The 27453-nt window shown below is 40.8% G+C and overlaps 1 protein-coding gene and 1 pseudogene across 4 annotated transcripts in view; one reads left to right on the forward strand and one right to left on the reverse strand.

The window, feature by feature from the left end:
• Positions 1-27453, forward strand: part of LPIN2 (lipin 2) — a 93994-nt gene that overhangs the window by 20951 nt on the left and 45590 nt on the right. The window contains exon 1 of one of the 4 annotated variants that reach the window (XM_025365061.1): positions 11791-12021. The exons of the other annotated variants lie outside the window; for them this stretch is intronic. Within the exon in view, the coding sequence (XP_025220846.1) occupies positions 11920-12021 (102 nt within the window). The 5' untranslated portion in view covers positions 11791-11919. Of the gene's footprint in view, positions 1-11790; positions 12022-27453 lie in introns of those variants that run through there. 4 annotated transcript variants of the gene reach the window in all.
• LOC112611696 lies at positions 3248-9953 on the reverse strand (annotated as a pseudogene).

Raw genomic sequence — 27453 nt, forward strand, 5'->3', positions numbered from 1 at the left:
CATAACCTGGCCTCCATGGCCACCAGTGACCCTGCAGAAGCCTTGTCCTTTGCCAGCTGCCCTGGGGAGCCTGAGCGTAGGTCTGCTGCACAGATCTACACTGACTTGCAGGGCACAGGTCTGGAGCAGCTTGGCTTGTGATAACCACCTGTTCCCTTATCTAAATTGTCTTCAAAAAACTTTCCTAGAGATCTGAAATGAATCAGAAAAATACTTACTGCCTTCGTATTTTGGGTTCGTGATACACAGAGCCTTCTAAAGTGCAGGACCTAGGACTAAAGGCAGTATTGGTACCTGAGACATTATAGGCACGGGGGAAGTTCTTGAATGATAGGCGTACATTTATGTACAGTCTGCACTACTTCATTTTAAGGGCTGTTACTGTGTAACGTAAGGCTAGATTGAGCATGTTTTAACTACTTTGACTTCGAGGTGATTGACTTGTTCAATATGTATATGCTCTCATCTTTCAAATAGCAGTGTGGTTTAGAACCAGGGGTTCTTTACTTGCAGTCTGAAGACTAACCATAGTGGGGTTCCATCGGATCCTCCGAGCACAGATCTGTGTATGGTTGTATGGGTATGCACGTATGCTGCTGGTTTGCATGTTTTCTGTAAAGAGGGTATATTGCAAAGCTTAGTTGGGTTCTCAGAAATGAGGGTGGCACAAACTACTCACGGGCTATATATTCTCTAGGGTTACTTCTAGATGTTTAGAAGCTGAAATTAGGAATTTGCGTTGAGATCAGAAGTGAATTTGTTGTGGTCCAATGTAATTTTTGACAGAAGGAAGAAGCTCTCTGTTGTGTGTAGGTATACATAAAATGAAAGTTACATGTAATTTTTTGTTGAAATTACTACTGTGGAATCACCAAGCTCATGGTAAAAACAAAGTTGTGGGAAATACTTTGCTTTGTACTTAGTAGAGTTGAACGCTCAGAAAGCCATGGTGTTCGAAATGTCAGATTGTTTTACCTAGAAGGATACATAGAAATTGTCTAGAAATTCACTTTTTGAGTGAGGAAATTGAGGGCTAATGATCTTCAATGAGTTGTTTGAATAACCTAGGAAGTTTGTAACAGTATAGGAATAGAAGATGATATTTATAGCCAAGAATGAATATATTCTTATTTTAAACTGTGGACTGTATTGACATTGCTTTACTTTTCAATTAGAGTTTTATTGCATAATTTTATTCCTATTTTTCTTCTTCTACCTTTTTTCCTTCTTCCTTCTTCTTTCTTCCTTTTCTTCTTTATTTTCTTCCTCCATCAGGGCATCGCTGACTTTCCCAGGCTGGAGTGCAGTGGTGTAAACATGGCTCACTGCACGCTCAACCTCCTGAGCCCAAGCCATCCTCCCACCTCAGCCTCTGAGTACTACAGATGCCCACCACCGCACCTGGCTAATAATAGTTAAAATTTTTTTTTTTTTTTTTTTTTTTGAGACAGAGGTTTGCTCTGTCGCCCAGGCTGGAGTGCAGTGTCACTATCTCAGCTCACTGCAAGCTCCGCCTCCTGGGTTCACGCTGTTCTCCTGCCTCAGCCTTCCAAGTACCTGGGACTACAGGTGCCCGCCACCATGCCTAGCTAATTTTTTTTTTGTATTTTTAGTAGAGACGGGATTTCAGTGTGTTAGCCAGGACAGTCTTGATCTCCTGACCTCATGATCCGCCCTCTTCAGCCTCCCAAAGTGCTGGGATTACTGGCATGAGCCACCGTGCCCGGCCTAAAATTTTTTTATAGAGATGAGATCTCAGTACTGTGTTGCCCAGGCTGATCTTGAACTCCTGGAACTCAAGTGATCCTCCCACCTTGGCTTCCCAAAGTTTTGGGATTACAGTTGTGAGCCACCACGCCTGGCCCCATTGCATAATTTTCTAATTGTAGTAAGATTCAACCATTTTTGAATGTATGATTTCATGGTATTAACTACATTTAGTAGGTTGTACAACCATCACTGCTATTTCCAAAATTTTTCATGACCCCAAACTCTGTAACCATTAAGCAATAACTCTCCATTTCCCCCAGTCCCTGGTAACCTCTAATCTACCTTTTATTTATGAATTTGCGTATTCTAGATATTTCACATAATTGGAATCATATGATATTTGTATCAGGCTTATTTCTTTTAGCATGTTTTCAGGGTTCATCCATGTTGTGGCATGTATCAGAACTTCCCTTATTTTCATGACTGAGTAATATTCCATTGCCTGGATATAACACATTTTGTTTCTCCATTCATCTGTTAATGGACAGTTGTGTTGTTTCCACATTTTGGCTGTTGCGAATAATGCTGCCATGAACACTGGTATACAAATGTCTGTTTTCAGTTCTTTTGTGTATATACCTGGGAGTGAAATTGCTGGATTATATGGCAATTCTATATTTATTTTTTATTTTATTATTATACTTTTTTTTTTTTTTTTGAGATGGAGTCTCACTCTGTCACCCAGGCTAGAGTGCAGTGGCGCTGTCTCAACTCACTGCAACCTCCATCTCCTGCGTTTGGCAGTTCTCTACCTCAACCTCCTGAGTAGCTGGGATTACAGGCGCCTGTCACCACGCCCAGCTAATTTTTGTATTTTCAGTAGAGATGGGGTTTTACCATCTTGGCCAGGCTGATCTTGAACTCCTGACCTCATGATCCACCCACCTCAGCCTCCCAAAGTGCTAGGATTATAGGCGTGAGCCACTGTGCCCGGCCTTATTATTTTTTGAGACAGGTCTCACTCTGGCGCCCAGGCTGGAGTGTAGTGACATGGTCTTGGCTCACTGCAGCCTCGACCTCTTGGGCTCAAGCAGTCCTCCCACCTTAGCCTTCTCAGGAGCTGCGATTATACGTGCACACCACCACGCCTGGCTTATTTTGTTTATTTTTTGTAGAAACAGAGTCTCACTATGTTGCTGAGGCTGGTCTCTAACTCCTGGGCTCACATGATCCTCCCACCTTAGTCCCCCACAGTGTGAGCCACTGTGCCTAGCCTCGTAATTCCATATTTAGCTTTTGAGAAACCACCAAACTTGTTTTCTACAGTGGTTACACCATTTTACATTCTCACCAACAGTGCGCAAGTGTTTCAGTGTCTCCAGTTTTCTTTCTAACATATATTTTCTCTTTTTAAAAAACATTGACAATTTTATTTTCATATTTCACAATATAAATAAAAACTGCACTTTTTTTTGTCCCACTTCTCTACTCCAAAACTATTGTCTCTTTAATAGGAAGGGGGAGCACCTTTTCTGTATCAGCCTGTGAAGAAAACACCCAGAGTCACAGCATTGTAATCTCCTGGTGAAGTAGAACAAGTAATATAAAACTGATGTGGGGAGGCCTCCCCTCTATCCTTTCTGTCTGCTCGAGTCATTCTGGGCCAAGTGGGCACCATCATGGGACAAGCAAGAGGTCTCATCATTGGGGGCCCAGGCATCATTGGCATGTGGCTTCCCATGGGCAGCCTCATTCCAGGAGCAGGTCCCACTGGCATCATCCTAGGAGGGGGCCCCATATGGGCTGCTGGCATCATACCAGGGTGAGGAGGACCCAGAAGACTGGAGGGAGGTGGTATCATTGTTCCTGCCGGCGGAGCAACAGAGATTAAAGTAGGAAATATCTTTCCTTGTTGAAATGCAACCCTTGTTTTGTCAGTCAGGCTCTGAGCCTGTTCTTCCATCCATTTCTAATAGTAATCTTGCACATTCTCTCTCTGTTTCCTACCACTGCAGTATGTCTTTCTCATAAATGGAGAATCGTGGGTGAGGTATGTATTGCAGTAGTCACAGTCATTGGCCACTCTGTTCCCTTTTTACAGAAACAGTAGCCATCATAGTGGGTATGAATTGGTATCTCATTGTGGTTTTGATTTGCCTTTCTCTGATGGTTAATGATGTTGAGCATCTTCTCATGTATTTATTTGCCATTTTGTCTGTCTTCTTTGAAGAGGGGTTTATCTAGATCCTTTGTCCATATTTTAATTGAATCATTTGTCTTTTTGTTGTTGTACAAATTTTTAAATGTATTCTGGAGTTAAACTCCCCGATTTGCAAATATTTTACATTCTGTCTGATGTCTTTTTCTTGATAATGTCCTTTGATACAGAAAAAGTAATTTGAGTGAGATTCAGTTTATCTACTTTTTGTTACTCATGCTTTTGGTGTTACATCTGAGAATCCTTTGCCAAATCCAAGATCTGTGTTTTCTTCTAAGAGTTTTATGGTTTTAGGTCACTGGTCCATTTTGAGTTAATATTTTAATACGGTGTAAAGTAGGGTTCCGATTCATTCTTTTGCATATAGAAACTTAGTTGTCTCAGCACCATCTGTTGAGGAGACTATTCTTTCTACCATGCAGTGGATTTGGCACTCTTGTCAAATCTCAATTGGTCATAAATGTTTGGGTTTATTTCGGGACTCTCAAGTCTATTCAGTTGGTCTATATGTCTGTTTTATGTCAGTACCACACTGTTTTGATTACGGTAACTTTTTTTTTTTTTTTTTTAGACAGAGTCTTACTCTGTCACCCAGGCTGGAGTACAGTGGTGCAATCTCGGCTCACTGCAGCCTCCGCCTCCTGGGTTCAGGTGATTCTCCTGCCTCAGCCTCCCGAGTGGCTGGGACCACAGGAGCCTGCCACCACACCTGGCTAATTTTTGTGTTTTTTGTAGAGATAGGGTTTCACCGTGTTGGCCAAGCTGGTCTCAAACTCCTGACCTCAAGTCATCTGTGCACCTTGGCCTCCCAAAGTGCTGGGATTATAGGTGTGAGCTACTGCACCCAGCCTGATTACTGTAACTTTATAATAGTTTTGAAATCAAGAAATGGAAGTCTTCCAACTTCACTCTTTTTAATATTATTTTGGCTAGTCAGGGCCCCTTGTAACTCCATATGAATTTGAGGCTTTGGGAATTCTGATAGAGATTCCCTTGAATTAGAAGATCGCTTTAGGTAATATTGGCATCTTAACGATATTGAGTCTTCCTATTCATGAACACGGATGTCTTTCTATTACTGAGGTTATCTTTTAATTTTTTTGTCAGTGATTTTTCAATTTTAGTTGTACAAGCTTTCACCTCCTTGGTTAAATTTATTCCTAGGCATTTTTTTCTTTTAGATGCATTGCATAATGTTTGAGATTTTAAAAATACTTAGCATAGTAAATCTGAATTTCAGCTTAAATAATGAGTCTAAGAAGGTACTGTGGAAGACATCTTGAGTTCTAGCTGGTTTGTCCTTGGATATTTAAATAACCTCTCTCTAAACCTCCATTTCTTCATCTGTAAAATATAGAGATAAAGCAAATCTGTCTTTCATGAAAATTGTGTAGATCAGAGATAATATATGCAAAGGATTAATTCCAGGATGTGGCTTAGAGTAAATACTAAATAAATAGTGCTTGGCTGCCCCGATTGTGTTTTCTTCTATGATTTCAATATAAATACCTATGTTGTACTTGAAGTATACTTTTTAAAATTGAATACAATTAATTCGTTGCAAAGGCTAAAGATTTTTACACAAACTAAATGCCCTGTTCCTGGGAGAACCTTTTTGTGTAAAGTATGCTGAGTCTGGAAGAAAAATAAAATGAAATGTCACACTTGTTCTGTTTCAGTGGTGCTTTATCCTTAGAAGAGGGTGCATTTCTTCTAATGTTGTTGCAACTTTCAGATGCCTCTTTGCTTTTTGAATCCTGGGTCTTGACGTTACAAGGTTAAATCTTAGACATTACCAGCATTTAACTTGAAAGACTAGCAAAGCTGACTAACTTTTCCCCTTTTACTACTTAGTGCATTGAAGCTTTACCCTCACTGGAGAATGCAGTTACTGCCACCATCTGGAATTGGATTCATCTGTATGTGTAGAATATAACTTATGTATACAACTGAGTATCAGTGTTTCAGTTTTTTTCTTACACATCTTAGTCGAGCTTTGGATTGAAGTAGGCAGATTCACTAAGTGTAATCTGAGAATTCAGTTACTTTTCATTTTAATTTAAATTTCACCAGTTAAATAAAATTCTTCATAACAGACTTAAATATAGCATTAGAATTTCTAAACATTGTGAAACTAAATTCTTTATTCTCATAGCAAAGTGTATTAGTCATTTTTGCTGTTTCTCCTGAAGAGCACAAATGAGTCTGCATTCAAGAATATGGAATGTTGTACGGTCTGATGGGGAAATAGAGTGACAGAATAGAGTCAGGTTGAGGAGCATGGAAGTTTGAAAAAGAACCAGAAATTGGGAGAGAGAACTGACCACAGAAACAAATGAGGGTTGCCAGATTCAATGGGAACCTTCCATTGAAGGTTACAGATCAGTAATTTATACTGTTACCCATCTGGCCTGCTGGCAGCACTCGTGATTATTCTTTTTTTTTTTTTTTTTTTTGACACAGTCTCGCTCTGTTGCCCAGGCTGCAGAACAGACAGTCTCGCTCTGTTGCCCAGGTGTGATCTCGGCTCACTGCAACCTCCGCTTCCAGGGTTCAAGCGATTCTCCTGCCTCAGCCTCCCGAGTAGCTGGGATTACAGGCATGAGCCACCACACCCAGCTAATTCTTGTATTTTTAGTAGAAATGGGGTTTCACCATGTTGGCCACGCTGGTCTTGAACTCCTGAGCTCAAGCGATCCACCCACCTGGTTTCTAAGTACAGTACTTAACATTACAGCAGCCGTTCATTTCTATAGATGGAAGAAGGTGGCAGGAAGAAGAGTACCAGCTAATTACAAGTATCTTTTAAATTAAATAATTTTAAGTAATTGTTTGAAAGAGATCACAGCAACAGAATAATTTAAATAACCTTCACCAGTTTTTCACGTGGTTGAGAAAATCTTGAGTTAGAACTGTTGTGGGGAACCAGCTGTAGAAGAGAAAATTGGAGTCAGAGATGGACCTGAAATGTCCACATGGAAAAAAACAAGTAAAGGAATGAGAGGATGAGGGGTTCCTACATGGTGCCGATACATTTTGTGATAATTTTCACTTATATTTTCTTTGGATTGTCTTAATGATGTAATCAACTCTTGCTCACCTTCATTTGTTATTTGTTGCTCTTTTTGGGGGGCAAGCTTTAAACTATCTCACTTATTGATCTGGAGTATAGGAACCCAGCACTGACTTCTTCCAGTACCTTCACTTGGCCTCACTGTTGTGATGCACTGGGCCACCCCTATTATTGTGAGTCTATAACAAGTAATTTGTTTCTGAGAAGATTAAAGCACTACACTTTGAAAATTATTTAGTGTTTTAAAATTTGACGATAGTAAGACTTGCATTTCAACAGGATTTTTTGAGTTTGAATGAAATGGGGGTAATATAACCCTAGTACAGAAAATCTTATACTTAACGGTGTCATCACTGTGCAGACTGCTGTTCAGAGGTGAAATGGGAGAAGAAAAAGACACATTTAAACAGAAACCATTATGCAATTAACAGGCCCCCTCTTCACCCCCGACCTCCACCCCTGTCAAGCAACTGAGGTCTCAGGACTCCTGCCTGAGCAGAAGAGAGGGTTTTCCATTTCTTTTGACTTCAATTTGTTGAAAACGTTGTCCAAAAGTTGTGACACAAGTCAGGCCATAATTCTTCTGATCCATAATTAGGCTGTTTAGCTTTACTCTCTTAATGTTCAGATACACTTGACTGCTACAGCCGGGCAACTCTCGGTGTTGTCTCTCTCGTCTCCAAATAGTGGGTAAAAGCTTGACCTCGAACATTTGTGTTGAAAGGGTTAGACCACAGAGTTTGTTTGGTCCTAAGCTCCTTAAACTGCGATGTGTACACCGAACATATTCTGATTGTTACAGTAAACGTGTTGCATTAAGCTTTGAACTTGGTAGAAGAAAGCTTTGGCCAGTTAGTCTTTTTTTTTTTTTTTTTCTCATTAAAAAAATAGACTTATCAGAATAGACTACGAAATGTGTGAATTTTAAAGATAAATGACAAGTCTTCAAAGAAGTTTATCTTTGCGAGAGTCACTTTAAGCTGGGCCTCTGACCTCAGGAGACCCTCCCTTGTTTTTCCTCTTCTGTTCTGGAGGACGATCTGTTTGCATTTGATTATTCCCTCGCAGGTCAGTGAAATTGCCAGCCACTAGCTGTCTTGTTTAGAATTTTGAGATTGTATGAGGATATTATGAAACACTGGAACTTGAGTACACTATATAACCATTGCCCAATGAGCAGTTAAACTACAAATGTTTGAGAAACCCAAGAATGGTAGCAAGAGGACTTTTATCTTGGTTTTGAATAAAAAGTCAGTCCCTTTGGGGTTGTTTTCATAAACAGTGAATTATAAGTGATTCCATTTAGGAGAAGAAACACTTCATGTGCTTTAGTGTAGATGGTGAGAGCCATTTGGCTCTAAATGAAAACATTTGTTTCAGGTGAGCCATGGTCTTCTACATGTTCCCTTTGTCATGAGGGGCCTTGAAAATGCAGAAATGCACCTAAGTTCTTCACTATAGAAGAATTCTGGTGGGTGTTATGAAATTCTTTGTCATTGAAGTTATAAAATCTTTTCATGATTTTTAAATAATCAAAACTTAGTTTTGTCACATCTTCATTGGTAATCCAGGAGCAAGGTGTTGTGTTGCCACAGTGTGGCCACTGGGGGGAGTACAGTTATTTTCATGTTTTATGGTAAAATAACATACTTGTGGTGTAAAGGTATTTCTGTTGAACCAGCTTAGTACAGCTTCAGATAAGCAAATTCTAGCTAGAAAGTTTTAAACAAATCGTTACATCCTCTAAAAAAAGCCCTGTATACCAATACTTATGGGATTAGTAGTAGAAAAAACAAAAACAAAGAAGGTGTATATTTAGCATCGTTGTAAGTTGTGGAATCTGAACAAGATTCTGTTTTTCCTAACTAGCATTTTAGCTTTGTTTCCCTAAGTTAGACTTTTTTTTTAAAGAGTTAAGTCTTGGGAAAAAGACTTCCAAATTCTATACACTTTTAAAAAAAAGATCATTGAAGATATTATGCAAAAGTAAAAAGTAGCTTTTCTCAGTATTCATTTATTCTTATTTTAGCCTGTAGAGAAAAAGTTTGACAATACAGTAACATTCTCCTTTGAAAATCTTGGTTGTGATTTTAACATTTATCCATCAAGACTGAAAAATGTCACGTTACAGATAGGGGGCTGGAAGCAGAACTTTGGCTACCAGCCTTTAAGGTCAGGGTGATCCACAGGTGGCCATAGGAGGAAACTGTAGGTGTGTGCCTGTTGGCAACACAGATGTTTAGAAAATGAGCTCACTTCTGATGGGTCCATAGTACATGTTCCTTGCAGTCAGGACATTCTGGGAGTCATCAGCTAAAACAAGGAAACAATACAAACACTAGCAGGAAACCCCAAATGACTGGCCTCGGCACTCCGCTTGTTGTGTAAGTTGTGTTGTAGGCAAGAGTTGCTGAACAGAATTCTACCCACTGACCTCTCCTGCTGGATCTCCACCACGCCTCACTTGCTAAGCCTTTGCTCCTGCCTTTTGTCAGCCTCCTCCTGCCGATCCCCAGCATGTTCTCTCTTGGTCTCTGCTTGGCATAACACAAAAAGGCACTGACTCAGAAACTGGGAGGCTTCTTGTCCTGGCACCTTTGTTGACCAATTGGGTGACATTGGGCTAATTTCCTGACCTCTTTGTGGACCTTAGTTTACTCACATTTAAAATGGATATGGCTTTTGTCTTTCTTCTTTCCACCCTCCTCACGGGTTTCCCCTTCTGCTATCCAGTTGAATGTTTTCTCATCTCTTCTACATTTTATTTCCTCTGCCCCTCTAACTTTTCTTTTTTTCACCTTCTTAGGTTTCTCTTTAGTCTCTCTTTCTCCTGCTAGCCTCCCCTTCTTGCTGACCTCTGACTTTTTCCACTTTTCTCCACCGGCAGCACCCCAATATCCGGTTTTTATCACTACCATCTGATGCCAAGGATCCTGAGCTGCAGTAGTTCATGGATGAAGAGATTTAAATTTTATTCATTGCATAAAATTTAGACCATAAAAACCTAAACCATTCTTTTCTGAAAGTAGGAGTTTGTGTACCTGATGTGTATTGAATTAGATTGCAAGTGACTGGGCACTTTGGTGTACTGCAGGCCACGTTACTATCTGCTGGGCTAGAAGGCAAACAGGAAAACATGCTGCGTGCAAGATAAGTTTTGCCATTTCTAATTTTGATGAAATAGGTTTTTAATTCGGCCACTTAACATTTTTATTATATGAACCTTTGTGGTGTGTTACTGTATTAAACATCACCAAACACCTATTGCTTGGTCAGATATTTGAAAATTTTGTCTTTTGTGAAGTTGAGATGCAGAGAAAAAGGTTTAATGTGAAGATCATTAAATGGATGTGGATCAGCTAGTGTATTGTTGATGAATTAAATACTTTAAAGGAATGATGGGCCGGGCGTGGTGGCTCAAGCCTGTAATCCCAGCACTTTGGGAGGCCGAGACGGGTGGATCACGAGGTCAGGAGATCGAGACCATCCTGGCTAACACGGTGAAACCCCATCTCTACTAAAAAATACAAAAAACTAGCCGGGTGAGGTGGCGGGCGCCTGTAGTCCCAGCTACTCGGGAGGCTGAGGCAGGAGAATGGCGTAAACCCGGGAGGCGGAGCTTGCAGTGAGCCGAGATCCGGCCACTGCACTCCAGCCTGGGCGACAGAGCGAGACTCCGTCTCAAAAAAAAAAAAAAGGAATGATGAACAGTCCAGTTGTCCTCAGTTCTTCCTTACCTGTAACTTGCCTGAATGTCCTTTTCCCCACCTTGTTCTCAAGATTTTCTCAGGGTTTTAGAGCAGCATTGTCCAATAGAAATATAATGTGAGCCACATGTGTAATTTCAAATTTTCTAGTAATCACATTTTAAAAAGTGGAAAAAGAAAAAACTAGGTAAAAGTAAATGTAATACCTTATTTAACTCAATATATCCAAAATATCCTTTAAATATGTAGTATATATTAGAAATTATGAGATTATTTTATTCTCTTTTCATTCTTAGTCTTGGAAATCCAGTGTGTACATTACACTTGGAGCACACTGCAGTTGGTGCTGGCCTGATTGCCAGTGCTCAGTAGCCACATGTGGCTAACGGCTGTTTGTGATGAACAGCACAATCCTAGACAATGGTATGAAAAAAATAGTATATCTTAATTCAGAAATCTAGTATGTTTGTCCATGTGAGTTAAGTGTGCTTTCGGTTTTTAGAAAAATTCAGTTGAAATTACTATGTGTTGACTTATTGAGAGCTGCCAAAGAAATACCAGGAATGTTTGAATTTTACAATGTTGCATTATCATATTCTTGAAATGAAGTAAATTCTGCTTGTTATATCCAATGCTGAGCAGGATGCCTCCCAGAATTGTGAGAATGTCTTGGGTCATGCCAGTCTGACAAAGTCAAAGTGTTCATTAGTTGGGCTCTTTGAAGCATGTCATCTGGCTGACTTTGGGAAGCTCCCTGCTGCTGGGAAAATGTATGTAAATGACTTCCCTTACATGATTAGCTTACATAAGATCAGTCTCCATATGTATAGTAGCTGTTTTAATTTCTAAAAAATGAGGATGTGATTGGTTTAGAGAATCATTAACTCAATCCCTGTCCTGTGTGATGGAAGCTGCAGTGGCCATCATGTGATTGGGCAGGTCTTGGTGCCTATCAGTGTAAACACATGGCACAACCTGTCCCATGCCCCTGCTTATCTCCTTCGGGGAGAAGGGGTTGAGGCATTTTGAGCAAATCTCATTGGTAAACTTGTGTATGCATTGCTTTTTTTTTTGTTAGAACCATTTCCTTTCTGTTTTAGCCATATAACTGTGTCTGCAAGTGGTTTGTACTCAGTTTATCAAGAGAGCAGCTTTCTGTTTTGATTATACACCTTCATCTCTGAAAAAAGACATGCTAGTTGATTTTCAAGATGTTTTACTTAGAAGATGATAAGGAAGATGAGGAGGTTTGTGAAGGCTCATTAAGTAAAACTCAAGATGTTTACCATGACAAGTCCCCTCCTGGTATCCTGGTGAGTTACATCTCCCAATGTGCCTCTTCCCTTCCCTGCTTGCTCAATCTGGACACTACTGAGAGAAGAGGGGACGGCACCCACAAAACAAAAAGGCTAATTAATGTCCTTTCTTAGGAAAATGTTGTGGTGAATTTTATTAACTTCTAAGTGCTATGTTGAACAGAAGTCTTTGGCTACCTACCCTGCTTCATTCACTGTACCGTCTTTCTACTGTCTCTATTTGTTGTTATTTAACAAAAGACTTTTTTTCCTAGGGAAAAAATGAAGTTGCTGTTTTAAACTGAGAATTTTTAAAAATTATGTTTCAAAAATAGTATATTTGGTTTCACATGCTCTTTGCATTTAAGTGTAGTAGTAAAAATCATATAAAAGTGTTACAGTTTTTGTTGGCCTAGCCATAATTATTGGAATGGTAAACTAATATCTTGAAGCTGACGTTGTATTTGGGTATATTATAGAGGGTGGCTGCAGGTGCTTTCTTCTGTGATCATAAACAAGAAATTTTTGTAAGCTTGATATACATGGGGAAAATATAAATTGTCTGAACTTTTTTAATCCAGAGTTTTCTCTCTTGTAACAAGATATAACTTAGAACAAGTTGTATAAGCTTAATGTAAGTCCCAGAAATCTGCATTAAGGAAACAAAATCAATTGACTTGAGGACAGTGTAACTCTATCTGTGGAAGCTTTCCTTTAAAAATAGTAAGAAGTAGCCGGGCGCGGTGGCTCAAGCCTGTAATCCCAGCACTTTGGGAGGCCGAGGCGGGTGGATCACGAGGTCAGGAGATCGAGACTATCCTGGCTAACATGGTGAAACCCCGTCTCTACTAAAAATACAAAAAATTAGCCGGGCACGGTGGCGGGCGCCTGTAGTCCCAGCTACTTGGGAGGCTGAGGCGGGAGAATGGCGTGAACCCGGGAGGCGGAGCTTGCAGTGAGCCGAGATCACGCCACTGCACTCCAGCCTGGGAGACACAGCGAGACTCCGTCTCAAAAAAAAAAAAAAAAAAAAAATAGTAAGAAGTAAACACGTATTTTCAAGATTATTTTTTTTAAAATTAAGGATGGATATTTTTATGAAAACAAGCGTAAAATCAGTGAGACAAAAATTAGTTTCTAAAATCTGTGGCTCATAATCTGATTTTAGTTTTAAGGTTATACAAATGTTTATTATCTTTAAAAATGTTATCACACTCTGCTTTTTGCTTTTGGATCTGTTAGTAAAAGTGTGCTTGTTCAGAGTTCTCAGGGACTAATGGGAAGACGTGGTTTGAATATGAATGGAAGAGTCAGGTGCTAATAAGGGAGGCAGTTTGCTTTTGAAATCAACATTTTAATATTATAGAGTGTATACACATACCGGCTGACTCACATTTGTTAAGGTCAGAAGGGAGAATAGAGAACCTTGCTGACTTTTTACGAAATACTTTAAAAATTATTCATTGATTAAGTAGCACTAACACACATAAACTGTCCGTCACAGGAAGTTCTTAGGACTTGTGTCTGCTGGTGTTTTCCAGAAAGAGGTCAAGGGGTGTTTGCTTAGGCTGCATTCTATTAACGGTTCGGTTTTATGTTGCCATTAGAACATTGAAGTCTAGTGAGTCACCTCCCTGTCCCATGAGAAACATGAGTTTTCTTAATGCTAACGTTTGGGATAAGGATCTGATATCTGCTTAGTAGCCTGGAATGATTACATAGGAGTTTGACTTTAGAACCTGGGTGTGTGTGGTGAGAGGGAGAACCCTGTTTTTCAGGGTCCAGGCCTTCTGTGACCTGAACACTCCTTACAAGTCACATCCTTTCTGAGCACCCCTCTTGTAAGGTGACAGTTTAAGTTTTGAAAGAGTCTTTCCTCATGGTTTTGTGATTTGGGAATATAAAGGCATCATCTCATGATTTAGAAAACCATGAGAAGATTTCTGTGCTTTGTTAGAAACGTGGAAATTTCAAAGACCATGTTTTCATATTTTTGAAACAAGAATTGACAATACCTTTATTTGCTAAGGAAAAAGCTAAATTATTTTATATTAAAATACCCTGAAGTCCCAGAATAATCTACTGGCCATATTTTCACCCCATTTTTAAAAATCACTTTGATTGCATTTTTTTGTTTCAGGTTTGGGAAGAATATACTACAGGAGTTCTTAGCCAAACTTGTAATCCTCAGAAATGCTTATAGAATTGGAGCCTTTCTAGAGTTTAGAGCTGGGAGGGACTCTAGAGGTCACCTGAGCATTCTTATTAGAGAGAACCCCTGGCACAGAGCCCAGACCTCTTCTCCAGCAGAAGTGAGGCTTGATCCTGGGTCTTCACATCCTCACCAGCTGCAGGAGACTCCAGGAAGCCCTGAGGGCAGTGCCCCTCAATCCTCAGCTCTGTGAGCTGTTTATCAAAGGACCTGGGGCAAGTCACCCTGCGGGTGGGGCACATGATATGAGGCAGAGTGCTTCGTGCTAAGTTAGGAAACCCTGAATCCACCTGGAATTTGGGGTGGGGCTGAGGTTAGTGGTGGGGAACCCTACCCATAACACATTGTCATTACTGATTGCTGCCCAGATTCCTAGAACAGCTCTAGGTGAACAAGTCTAAAACTAATTAGTTCCTGCAGTCTAGCGTGGCCAGTGTTCAAAAAAGTATTTAATTGAGTGGAATTTTGTTTCCTTGTAGAAATAATGTTACTATACCTAACTGTCTCATAATCAGCCAGAGAACTCAACCAGAGTTCTGAGTCCTAGAACAAGGAAGGGCTAATGCAAGAATTTCCTCTTTCTTTCTGGATAAGGGCCAGGTTTCCCCAAAATTTTTGAGATAAACATTTTCTGAGCTCCATTTTCAAAGCCATGTTTTAGCTCCCACTCTCCACAGCTAATAACTTTGGGCTTGAAAATGATATCTTTCCTCCCTCCTAACTCCCCTGCGTTTCAGGAGTGTTTGTGCTCTTGCCACTGAGCTATGAATGGGTGATGGTTCCTTAAGCCCTGCAGAAGTAGCTGCATTCAAGGGAGAAGATTCTAGTAAACCTACAGGTGTGCTTTGGTAGGCTCACTAGCCAAGTGACAGTGTGCGCTGAAATGAAAACTGAGGCCTGCTAAGAGGATATATTGGGGGACCATACAAGATTACTGGTCAGGCAGTTTGGGGGAGTAAATTCTCTGAAAGTCTTTGTTTTCAAAGCGTGCTCGCCACAGATGAGCTCAGGAGTTTGGGGGAGAGTAGTTTTGGGATTACGGACATGAATATGTTTCGGCTGTTTGAAAATTATTTATTATTCATTTTTATGTTTTTTTCATTTTTTTCATTTTTATATTTATGCCCCCATCTGTTTTCAGTAAGGAAGGACTTAGAAATAGTTTACGATTAAGAAATACATGCATGGCCGGGCGCGGTGGCTCAAGCCTGTAATCCTAGCACTTTGGGAGGCCGAGGCGGGTGGATCACGAGGTCAGGAGATCGAGACTATCCTGGCTAACATGGTGAAACCCCGTCTCTACTAAAAATACAAAAAACTAGCCGGGCGAGGTGGCGGGCGCCTGTAGTCTCAGCTACTTGGGAGGCTGAGGCGGGAGAATGGCGTGAACCCGGGAGGCGGAGCTTGCAGTGAGCCGAGATCACGCCACTGCACTCCAGCCTGGGAGCACAGCGAGACTCCGTCTCAAAAAAAAAAAAAAAAAAAAAAAAGAAATACATGCACACAAACTGCCTCCACACAGACTGTGTATTGCATAGCTAAGCCTATTAATGTAGAGGAAACAAAATTGTCTTCATTTAGCAAATATTTATTGTGCTACAACTGAGTCCCCATAGATGCATGTAAATATATATATATATTTTTGTTTGCCTTCACTAATATGTCTGAATTTTTTGCTGCTCTGGGTTTATGAATAACACAGCTGGGCAGATATCCAGCAAATGGCTGTATGAATGCTGCCATGTTGAGTTTGCCTGGATACTTGGTCCTGATTACATACTCGACATACTCAGTTCCTTAGAGTGCCTGGTGAGCCCTGTATTGTAGATGTGATCCAGGTGTAGTCTTTGTGTGCTGGGAAAACACACCTTAGTTCCATCACTGTGCGTTTAGATGTCCCAAAAGGTCAGGCTGCTGGCCTGGCCTAGAGGAGATGGACACAACTCTGCAAGGATCTAAATAAAAATTCCGGTTGGGCATGGTGGCTGGCAGCTGTAATCCCAGCACTTTGGGAGGCCCAGGCAGGCCGATCACTTGAGGCCAGGAAGTGAGGCAGGAAAGGAACAGGAACTACACCCTCCTTCAGCTCTGTTCACTGTCAAGAAAACAGGAGGGTTTGGAACTCATTCCATGCACCTGTGGTCCTGAGACACAGCTTGAGATGTGCTACATTCTGGGATCATTTGGAGGCTTTCAAAAGTACTTGCACTGGAATCTGCAGAGGGGGTGGCCTGGTCATGAGGATTCCCCAGGCACCTCAGTGACTCCCAGCGTGCAGCCGGGGGTGAGAAACAAGTCGCAAGGACGGTGATGCCCACATTTGACTCATCGCTGAGTGAATCCCTGTGGAGCTTTCAAAAGAAAATACGGATTTCCCAGACAGACTGAAGCAGAACTGAAGGCAGTAATGGAGGCCAAGAATAACTGTTTTGTTTTGAAAATGAAACTACAGCCTTTATTCAGATTCTTCTTACTAATGTCCTTTTTCTGTTCCAGAACCCCACCTTACCTTGAATTGTCCTATCTCCTTAGTCTCTTCCAATTGTGACAGTTCTTTAGTCTTTGCTTTTCATGACCTTGATGTTTTGATGAGCACCGGTCAGATATTTTGTTGAATTTGTCTCTACTTCGGTTTGTCTGATGTTGTCTCATAATTAGATTGAGGTTGTGTGTTTTTGGTCAGAATACCTCCGAAGTCCTTTTCAGTGAGTCATACCATGAGTCCCTGAGGTGAATGTGTCTTAAGTTTTCCCGATCACTTGGTTATGGTTGTGTCTTCCGGGTTTCTCTACTGTAGAGTTAAAAGTTTTTTTCTTTTGTAATGAATGTGTATCTCAGGGAAAATACTTTACAAATATCTAGACATCTTGTTTCTCCTTCAACCTTTTTTTTTTTTTTTTTTTTTTTAAAGACGCAGAGTCTTTCTCTGTCGCCTAGGCTAGAGTGCAGTGGCGCTGTCTTGGCTCACTGCAGCCTCTGCCTCCCGACTTCAAGCAGTTCACCTGCCTCAGCCTCCTGAGTAGCTGCGACTACAGGTGCCACCACTTCCAGCTTCTTTTTGTATTTTTAGTAGAGATGGGGTTTCATCATGTTGGTCAGGCTGGTCTTGAACTCTTGACCTCAGGTGATCCACCCACCTTGGCCTCCCAAAGTGCTGGGATTACAGGCGTAAGCCACCAAGCCCGGCCTCTCCTCAAACTTTTGCCTCCTATTTTTAACATCCATTGATGGATCTTGCCTTCCATAAATAATACTGTGATATATTCCAATAGTGAGTTTCTGGTTTCATTTTTTCTTCATTAATTAGAATTCATCTGTAAGAGCTGTCATTTCTCACTTATATATTAATTTATTCTATCAGTGAGGACTCAAGAATATTTTATTCAACTGATTATAATCTAGTAATCCTATTTTGTTGCTCAAATTGTTCTGTGTTTAGCTCTTGGAAGTATACTTCTGGTTTTTTCTCTGACATACACTTGCTCTTTTGATTTTGAGCATTTCCCAGTCTCTGGCTTCACAAGATGCTCCAGTATTATCTTGTATTTTCCTGCCCATAGCCATGGAATGAATCAACCACTTCTCCAGAGAGCCCTGGTTCCTTTTATTGAAGAATGATATTTAGAAAGCAAGATCTGGGCCATAGATACGCACATTGTTTTGAGAGTATCCTTGATTCTAGGTCCTGTTAATAGAGTTAGGATATTTGAGTGTGTTTTCTAGGTATAAACACATCAGTGCTTGTGCATCTAGTTACCTGTGTATATACTTTAAAACCATGAGTTCATACTGAGACCTCCAATTCCAGTCCAACAAAACTTCTCTCTGGGAAGTTTTATTTTTAGAAGCTTTCCCAGGTGTTTATGGTGTTTTTTTGTTTTGTTTTGTTTTTTTGAGACAAGGTCTCACTGCCACTCAGTCTGGAGTGCAGTGTAGGAGGCAGCCTCTGCCTCCCAGGCTCAAGCAGTCCATCACCTCAGCCCTCCTAAGGAGCTGGGACCTCAGGCATGTGCCACCACACCTGGCTAATTTTTGTATTTTTCTGTGGAGACTGTGTTTTGCCATGTTGCCCAGACTGGTCTTGAACTCCTGGGCTCAGGTGATCTGCCCGCCTTGGCCTCCCAAAGTGCTGGGAATACAGACGTGAGCCACCACACCCAGCCCCAGGTGTTTATGATTAATTAGACTTGGAACGATGACTTCTGGATGTATATCTGTGGATCCAAAGGCTATTATGGCTTAGTTAAGTGCTCTTTGTTAATGAACAGTCTGTTCTATGGTGAAGTATCGTTTTCCATAACTGGGTTAATCATTTCTTCTTATACTAAAAAGAATTTGTATGTCACTCCTAGCTAGCTCTCATTAGTAAAGTCAGTCCCCTGTTTTGTGTGGGAAGTGGTATAGTTTCATGGCTAGTATGCTTATAAAAATTTGTCAGAGAAATTGAGCACACCTCAGGAAATGTTTAGTGGGTTGAATGCGCAGGGAAGCTGTTAAACATTTCAAAAAACATATAAACAATCCACGCATACAAATGACAGAAAGGCTCAGGATTCCACTAAAACCAAATTAATTTTAATCTTGGAGTTATCTTCTTTTTGATCAGGCAGTCTACATTCTTTTTTCCAAGTGTTGTTTGCTTTCTAAAGCAGGTGCTCTGTCAAACTTCTTGATAAGAAGCCCTTCAACCCCAGTTGTTGAGAGTACTGACTGTGAACTTTGGTTTTGCATGTGCTTGTTAATTTGTTAGCTGCCACCTTAGCTACAGGACTTGCAATGGTAGTCCATCTGGCTTGTTCTTACCCTCATTACTAGGGTACCATATGATACAGGTTGAGGGACCTTCAACCCAGGGCATTAACACAGTTAGGACAAGTAATTACTTGACATTTTAAACTTGTCCTAATTGTGTTAATGTTAACTGTGATATTAACTAAAGTTCTTTGATGGGTGAGAGAGGACGAGATGGGAAATAAGGGGGGATGAGCAAAGTTTAACCTGTCCTTCCCTAGACATAGAACCTATAGTAATATATTAATTTGTTTCCAGTCCGGGGCTGTAATTTTGATGGTGGAAGAATCGTACGCTTTCCTGACTTCTAGGTCGGTGTGTAAATAGAAAGAACTTCCGATAGAGTTGGAGTGTTTCAAAGGAAATTGTATCCCACCAATGTCAGTTATAGTAAACCCTGAAAGTACTACACATGGTTTCTATAGCAACCTGCTAAAATTGTGTGCCTTTTGTATGTGGAATTAAGCTAAATAATCAGATTTCTTGGCTTATTTTAGAGTTGCTATGGTTATCAATAGTCGCCACTAAAATAGGTTAATTACACAGTTCTTTTAGAAGGTTTAGGGTAAGGACATACCCCTTAAAACACACTTTTATGATCATAACGTAATCATATCTGTAAGACTACTCATAATAAAAGGCTTGGCTAGGCGTGGAATCCCAGCATTTTTGGGAGGCAGAGGTGGGAGGATCACCTGAGGTCAGGAGTTCGAGACCAGCCTGAACATGGAGAAACCCCGTCTCTACTAAAAATACAAAATTAGCTGGGCGTGGTGGCACGCACCTGTAATCCCAGCTACTCGAGAGGCTGAGGCAGGAGAATCACTTGAACCCGGGAGGCAGAGGTTGCAGTGAGCCAAGATTGCACCATTGTACTCCAGCCTGGGCAGCAAGAGTAAAACTCCCATCTCCAAAAAAAAAAAAGGCTTAAGATTTTTTGTGTGTGGTAGCATATAGAAGAATCATCATAGCCTTCTAAAAGCCTTTATGAAATTCTTAACGGCACATAGCCTGAAAATTCCATGAATTTTTAGGAGCTGTTTTAGGGTTCAGTGAAATTAACATGGGTATTTAAGGTGGACATACCAGGGTTTTTGTTTGGTCATGTCTCTGGGTAACTGCTTGACTATAGATAAGTTGCTTCTTTGGACATCAGTTTTCTTATTAGTACAATGAATATAACATTTACCTCACCTAGTTGTGAGGATTAAATGAGATGAGGTATGTACAATGGCATTTGGGGTTTGAACAATTTTTTTTTTTGTTTGAGTCAGGATCTTGCTCTGTTGCTTAGGCTGGAGTGCAGTGGCACAAACACGGCTCACACTACAGCCTTCACCACCCTGGCTCGGGCGTTCCCTCCCACCTCAGCCTCCGGAGTAGCTGGGATTACAGGCATGCACCACCACACCCAACTAATTTCTTTAAAAATTCTTTGTAGAGATGGAGTCTCCTTCCATTGCCCAGGCTGCTCTCAAACTCCTGGGCTCAAGTGATTCTTCTGCCTTGGCCTCCCAAAGTGCTGGGATTAAAAGTGTGAGCCACCGCACCCAGCCTAAAATGGCAGTTGGAAGGGGTGAGTTAGCGTCCTCTCCTCTTTTTCCCTCATCACCTCCCTGTAACTAACATTAGGAAGAATCATGAAGAAAATATCTGAGTGGTAGCTTATGTAATTTGTTGAGGATATACAATGTTTAAAAAGTTAAGACCGTGAGAAAATGAATTTGAATTTTCACCAGTATAGAGGTGAATTTACATTTTAAGCAAATCCCACATGTGAAAATCCAAACTTAAAAAACAGTTAAATTATTATCAGTTTGTAAAATAATGTAAGGAAGGATTTCTCTAATAATAGGCTCCCCCAAGGACACTGAAGATACCTTAAAAACAATACCAGTAAAATCAACTTTGTAGAAATAGACCTTAGCAATCCCATTTTAAAATATTCAAATAAAATGAAATTACGTTCACACAAATGCCTGTACACTAATGTTTATAGTACAGAATGAGTATCCCTAATCCAAAAATCTGAAATCCAAAATGCTCTAAAATCCAAAACGCTTTGATGCCACATGTGGAAAATTCCACACTTGCCCTGGTGATAGATCCCAGTCAAGGTGCAGTTAAAGCTTTGTTTTATGTGCAAAATTAATTGAAAATATTTTCTGTAATTACCTTCAGCCTATGTGTTTAAGGTGTATATGAAACATAAATGAATTTTATGTTTGGACTTGGATCATTAAGTATATGCAAATATTCCAAAATCTGAAAATATCCAAAATTCAAAACATTTCTGGTCCTGAACATTTTGGAAAAGGTCTCAATTACAAATAAAACTACTCAACCTGTAGTTTTATTTGTAATTGCCAAAACCTGGAAACAACCCAGATGTCTTCTAGCTGGTGAATGGATAAACATTTGATACATCCATACAGTGGGGTGCTACTTAACAGGGAACAGACTACTGATACATGCAGGAATATTGATTAATGTCATGTGGACTGTGCTAAGCTAAAGAAGCCAGAATCCAAAGGTACATACTGTATGGTTCCATTTATATGATATTCCAGAGACGGCAAGACTAGGGACAGAAGGCAGATCAGTGATTGGCACGGGCAGGGAAGAGGGATTGACTCCAAATGGGTTTGGGCGTTTTGGAGAACAATCTGATTGATCTGTGTCTTGACTATAGTGGTGGCTACAGGAATGTGTGGTCACAACTAGTGACTGTACACTACGAAAGGGTTAGTTTTTTTTTTTTTTTTAATCTTTTTTTTTTTAATTATACTTTAAGTTCTAGGGTACATGTGCATAACGTGCACGTTTGTTACATACGTATACTTGTGCCATGTTGCTGTGCTGCACCCATCAACTCGTCATTTACATCAGGTATAAGTGTGTGCTTTTTTTTTTTTTTTTAAGAAAAATCTATTGAATCGTTCAAGGTACAGCTATTTGTAATCTTAAAACTTCATTTCATAGCTAAATTGGCATGAACATTTAGCTGGAATTCTTTCTGTGCTGGTAGGTATAACCATTACACAAAGGTTAACTTAAGTAATAGTTTAATATCTTTCATTATTAATTATAAACAGAATGTTGAACTGATTACAGTTCTTAATGATTTTACTTCTTGCATTTCTCTCTAGTTGCCAGTCATGTTAAATGCCAATCAGGTTAAACTGCATCTGTCACCTCATGTACAGAGGTCAAAACAGGGCATATTTTAGCCTTGATGGGAACAGACAAGAAATAAATTATCAGAAAACTTCATGACAAGGTCTTAGTCTGCGTTTTGGGAAATGAAGGGAGAAGCATTAAAGAGAAATGTGGGAACAGGAACCGTTTAGTTTTACAGAACTGTGATAGCTGGAAACAAGTTGGGCCATGTGAGTGTTGTCGGGGCTGAGTAAGGGAGTTGGGGCCCCCTTTTGAGCATGCTGCTTGCTGTTTTGGGATCTCCTTAAGCCACACATGTTATTTTGAAATCTAACGATGAAATTGAACACTAGTTTTTCTTGCTCCGTACCAGGTTCTGTTGCTGAAGAAAATGAATGTTCTGGTACATTGTTGAGCACAGGAAAATTAAACTATTGTTTCCAGCCATTTTTCTTAAAGGCTGTGCTCTGTAGCATAATTATACTGGGCATTTTCATAAAAGTCAGCTGACTAGTAGAAAATGGGTAACTTGGTGGTTGTGTTTCACTTTGTTTTCTGTAATAATCTCCAGTTACGGCACCCTTGCTTCTGCCTTGGCTGACTTCACACTGACTTCCTCTGATGACCAGCAGTCTCTGCTGCAAGTTGCTGCTGGGCTGCTCAGTATTCTCCGGAATGATCTACATGGCTGTCATTCGTTCTCACAGGGATATTTTTAGATTTACCCATCCTGAAGCGGTGTCATTTTTGTCACTGACATAAACTAGATTTATGCAGGTTTTTCTGTGTGAGGTCTTCAGCAGCTTCTGGAGGAAAGTACTGGTTTCTGAACACATGAGCATTGCTTTTGGGACTTTGGGTTAACTTCCACCATGGATTTCTTTTCTTTGTTTTGTTTTGTTTTTGATACAGAGTTTCACTCTGTCACCCAAGCTGTAATGCAGTGGCGTGATCTTGGCTCACTACAACCTCTGCCTCCTAGGTTCAAGTGATTCTCATGCCTCGGCCTCCTGAGTAGCTGGGATTACAGGTGCCCTCCACCATGCCTTGCTAATTTTTGTATTTTTAGTAGAGAGTTTCACCATGTTGGCCAGCCTGGTCACGAACTCCTGATCTCAGGTGATCCACCCACCTCAACCTCCCAAAGTGCTGGGATTACAGGCGTGAGCTACTGCGCCTGGCCTGGGTTTTTTAAATTATTTTTTATCTTTTATGTTTTTTAGTGCACGGTTATATGTATCTTCACTTACCTCTTGAATTTTACTCTAAGTCGGTGAGATAAAACAAAACACAACAGTGTGTATATTCCTCTCTCTCCGTGCTGATTCTGTTCACTAGGCCTTGCATTCATTCATTCGTTTATTCATTGGTCCATTCATTGATCCTAAACCACTTATTAAGAACCTGCTGTTGCTAGGCACTGTGCTAGGCTTCCGGGAGACAGTAAAGCTTGCGGGACTTCCCCTTCTTTACTGGACTCAGAGTTTGGAGGTGGCCTGATTGATGTTCATGCCGCATGGTGAGTGCTGTGGTGGAGAGAGGGCAGGGGCCTTGGGCACCCACAGCAGTGGATCCCATCTTGTCACCTCTGCTTTCTTCTCAGCCACCAAGCCCACACATCCTCCCCCCATCATCTTTCTGATCTTTGCCATTGTACTCTGGGGATTCACAGTCTGTTGTGGATGTACGTTCCTTTTTGATCCCACTTCCTCCTTACCGAGGAAACCTGAAACATCGTTGCTTCTCTTACAAAATATTACATTAAGATGAAAACTGTTGTTGGCTTTTGAAGGATTGTCCAGAAAATTATTGGGCCGATGACTGGAGTGGGTAGAAGATGGGGGCTGGTAATTTTTGGAGATGAAATAGGTGATGTTTATGGTCCTTCCTTAAGTTATACGTGCTGAAAAGCGAAAGCAGACACTGTCATTGAGTAAAGGTCTGGGCCACCACTTGGAGAGAAGGTGCATTGCTATAGTGGGAAAGTGTCTTCCCTTTTCTAAGCCCTACTCAGTCCAACAAAGCAGTTTATCTGTTTATAGAAAGTGAGTGTGTTGAAACCATCATAGAGAAGTGAACTCAGTGAGCGGAAGTCTGAGCTTTCAGATTCCCTCAAAGGAAATAACATTGTGACAGATCCAAAAATCCTAATTTATAATTTAACAGCCCTGAGAACTAAGCTTAAGGCCAGCTTCATATTTTCTCATTTTTTAAAAATTAAAAAAAAAGTTTTTCTTAACAGATTAAATTATTAAGTAGAATAAAGTGTTATCTGGGTTACATCTGCAGCATGTTCTTGCTAGTTTTGCCAGGCCGATATTTGCAGGAGGGTGGTATAGGGCTCCAGGTTGCTTTATCCAGTCAGGATCTAGCCTGTTTGATTTAAGTCCTTTGTTGGCAACATTAGAAATGGACTCTGAACAACCCCGCAGAGAAACTTATGACTGGTTCATCATTCAGAGAGACGCCGAGAGGGCAAGAGGCTACCTGTGGTGTTGGTGTTCCGAACTGGTGGGCCTTCTGCATCCCATCTCAGGTGGCCCAGCCCTCCCAGTCTTGGGTGGCCTTGGCTCTCCATACTTTTCATGAATATCTGTTTGGGCCAGATGTCTCCACCCCTGTCAGCCAGCAGATACCAAGGCCTGGATCCCATATTATAGACATGGCTACTGGGGGCTCACCCTTGTGTTTCGGGGCCTCTCTGAGCACTGAAATCATTGAAATCCAGGAAGCCCTGTTTTTTCAGATCTGGCCATTGCCTTATGTGTCTGTTTAAATTCCCAAACAGAAATATTGAATCAGAAAATCCCCTCTTCTTACGTATCCCAAAGGTTGATACTAAATAATATTTGGTTGTAATTGTGGAAGGGGTCCTTAGGAAAGCAGTCTTCCCAGGCCAGAATTTCTGAGTTTTTTGACAGAAGCACTGCCAGTTCTAGAATTTAAGTATCATAAAATAATCAGGTCAGCTGTCATTAAAATGTCTAAAATTCTATTACTATCTATTGCTTCCACTTCTGATCCACACTTAACAGACCTTGACATCTTTATACGACAGGATCTGAACTTGAGCCCATAACAACTTAGTCTTTGTAACAAACTTAATCAGGGTTAAGAGGAGAAAGTTCTTGCCAACAGAGCCTAGAGTTAGTTCCCAAACTTGGGTGTCTGTCAGAATCTTGGGTAACAGATTTTTAAAGACCTCATTTCCAGCTTTTTAGGTAGTAGGTCTGGGTTGGGGTCCAGGAACGTGTATTTGTTTTTATCCCCCTTTCCCATATTTTTCATGAATGAAGCTACATTCTTAAGCACCAAAGCTTGATTCTGTTGCAGACAGTCCAAGGACCACTCTGCGAAATACTGACCCAGAGTGTGCTCCTTGCCAGTTTTCCTCATTTAGTGGGGAAAAAAGTTAGATATAAAAACCTCCCTGACTGCGCCTTCAAACAGTGGAGGTGATGGGGTTGCTCTAATTTAGAAAGACAGAGTTCATGATCTACAGGGAGTTGACTGGAACCTCAGATCCTCCAAAGCACACCTCATCCTGGCTAAATCTCATTCAGTCAGCAGGGAGTCCTCTGAGGCCCAGCACCAGCTCAGAAAGATTCAAAAACTCCCCTGTATTTTTTCTCTGTAAAAGACAAAGGACAGGACAATTCCCAAGGCTCGGATCCTTTGTGTAGTCAGTTTTCTGTTGAACTGATTTTGGAAGTAGCACAAAGTAGCAAGAACTCTTACTTTTACATGGAACTATGCTTCCCTAACCTGGCTCATCTTCATAATTAGTTTTTAAGCTTTAAAACAAAGAGAAATTTCCGCTTTTTAAAACCACCCCAAATGATTTTCATGTACAAAAACTTTTGAAGCAGTGTAGTAGTAAGTAAGTTCTTTAAGTTCAACCTTAATGGGAAATTCCCCACCAGGTCTACTCTTTTTATTTCCATATCTCTAAGTTGGTTCATACAACAGAATTCACTGAATGCCACCTGTGTGCCAGAGGTATTTCTAGCTGTCTAGAAATTGTGGCATGGTCCTCACCAGTTTCCTTGCCCTTAGCAGCTACCCTTAGTCATCAAGACTAACTGATTTTCAGCTCCCTGTGTGTCTCTTCTGCCTTAGAGCTGTGCAGTCTCTTGCCTGAATTTGTTGTGGTGACTTCTGGAGTAGTCTCTCTGCCTTTAGCTACCTCTTCTCCAGTTCATCCTCCTCCTGTAACCTAATCCTGTCACTTCCCTGAACAGAAGCACTGATTGCACCCATTGCCCACATGGTAACCTTGCCCAGAGTCCAAGGCCTTGCATCATCTCACTTTTGTCTCTCAAACTTAGCACACTTTCCCATAAGCTGTTCTTTCTGCCTGGCACTGCCCGCTGGGAACCTCCCCTCCTTAGTCTGTTCAGCCCTTTATACATACTTCCACTCGAACAAATATTTTCTGCTCCATGAAGCCTTACCTAACTCTCCCAAGCAGATTTTTTCTCTTTTTTTTCTCTAGTCTTCCTAATAGTCTCCCAAATAGCATTATCATAAGGGATTATATTATATAAGACACCTGGCCACTTCTAGGTTACTCTGGGATTCTTGGAGAAAACCATAGGGATTTAGTATAACTTGAGTTCAGCCCTCAGATTTTTTTGCCCTCAGGGACACCACATGACCTTGAGACCCAGTGATTTAAGCCATGGGTCAGAGGCAGTAGAGAAAGTTGGGACCCTGAGTATAGGTAGAACTGTGTTCTAGTGAATAGTACACACCTCTTATCTCAATCTCAAATGTAAAATGAAATTAATAATGCCTGCTATCATAACCTACATTCTCTTTTTGAAAATCAAATGAGGTATATTTGAGGAAGTTCTTGAAAAATGTTACATGCTAATCAAATGCAAACCATAATCATGGGTGTCCTGAAGGAGTTCGGTCCAAGAGCACAGGAGCAAGCTGGAACGTTTACCCACGTCCTAGGTAACAGTGTCCTGTTGTCTACTTCGTGAAGCATCTGATGTCTCTGTTCCCTCCTAGCATACTCCTCATGTTCGTGAGCAGAAAGTTAGCTGCAATGGCATGTTCTTTGGTAAAAACTGTTTTAATCTCTGTCCACAAGCCTCATGACGTGTGGCGCTCCCAGGAATCTGCTTTGTAACACTGGCCTGTGGTCCAGTGGGAGGGTTAATAGTAGTGGTGTGAGGAGACTTGGAGGGTGAGTATGGCTTCTTTGGACTCCCTGTAATCATTTCATCATTATGTAGCCAAGTTGCATTAAGTAGAAATGATACTCAGATTGCTGAAAG

This window comes from Theropithecus gelada, chromosome 18 (genome assembly GCF_003255815.1).
Source record: "Theropithecus gelada isolate Dixy chromosome 18, Tgel_1.0, whole genome shotgun sequence".
Lineage (NCBI taxonomy): Eukaryota > Metazoa > Chordata > Mammalia > Primates > Cercopithecidae > Theropithecus > Theropithecus gelada.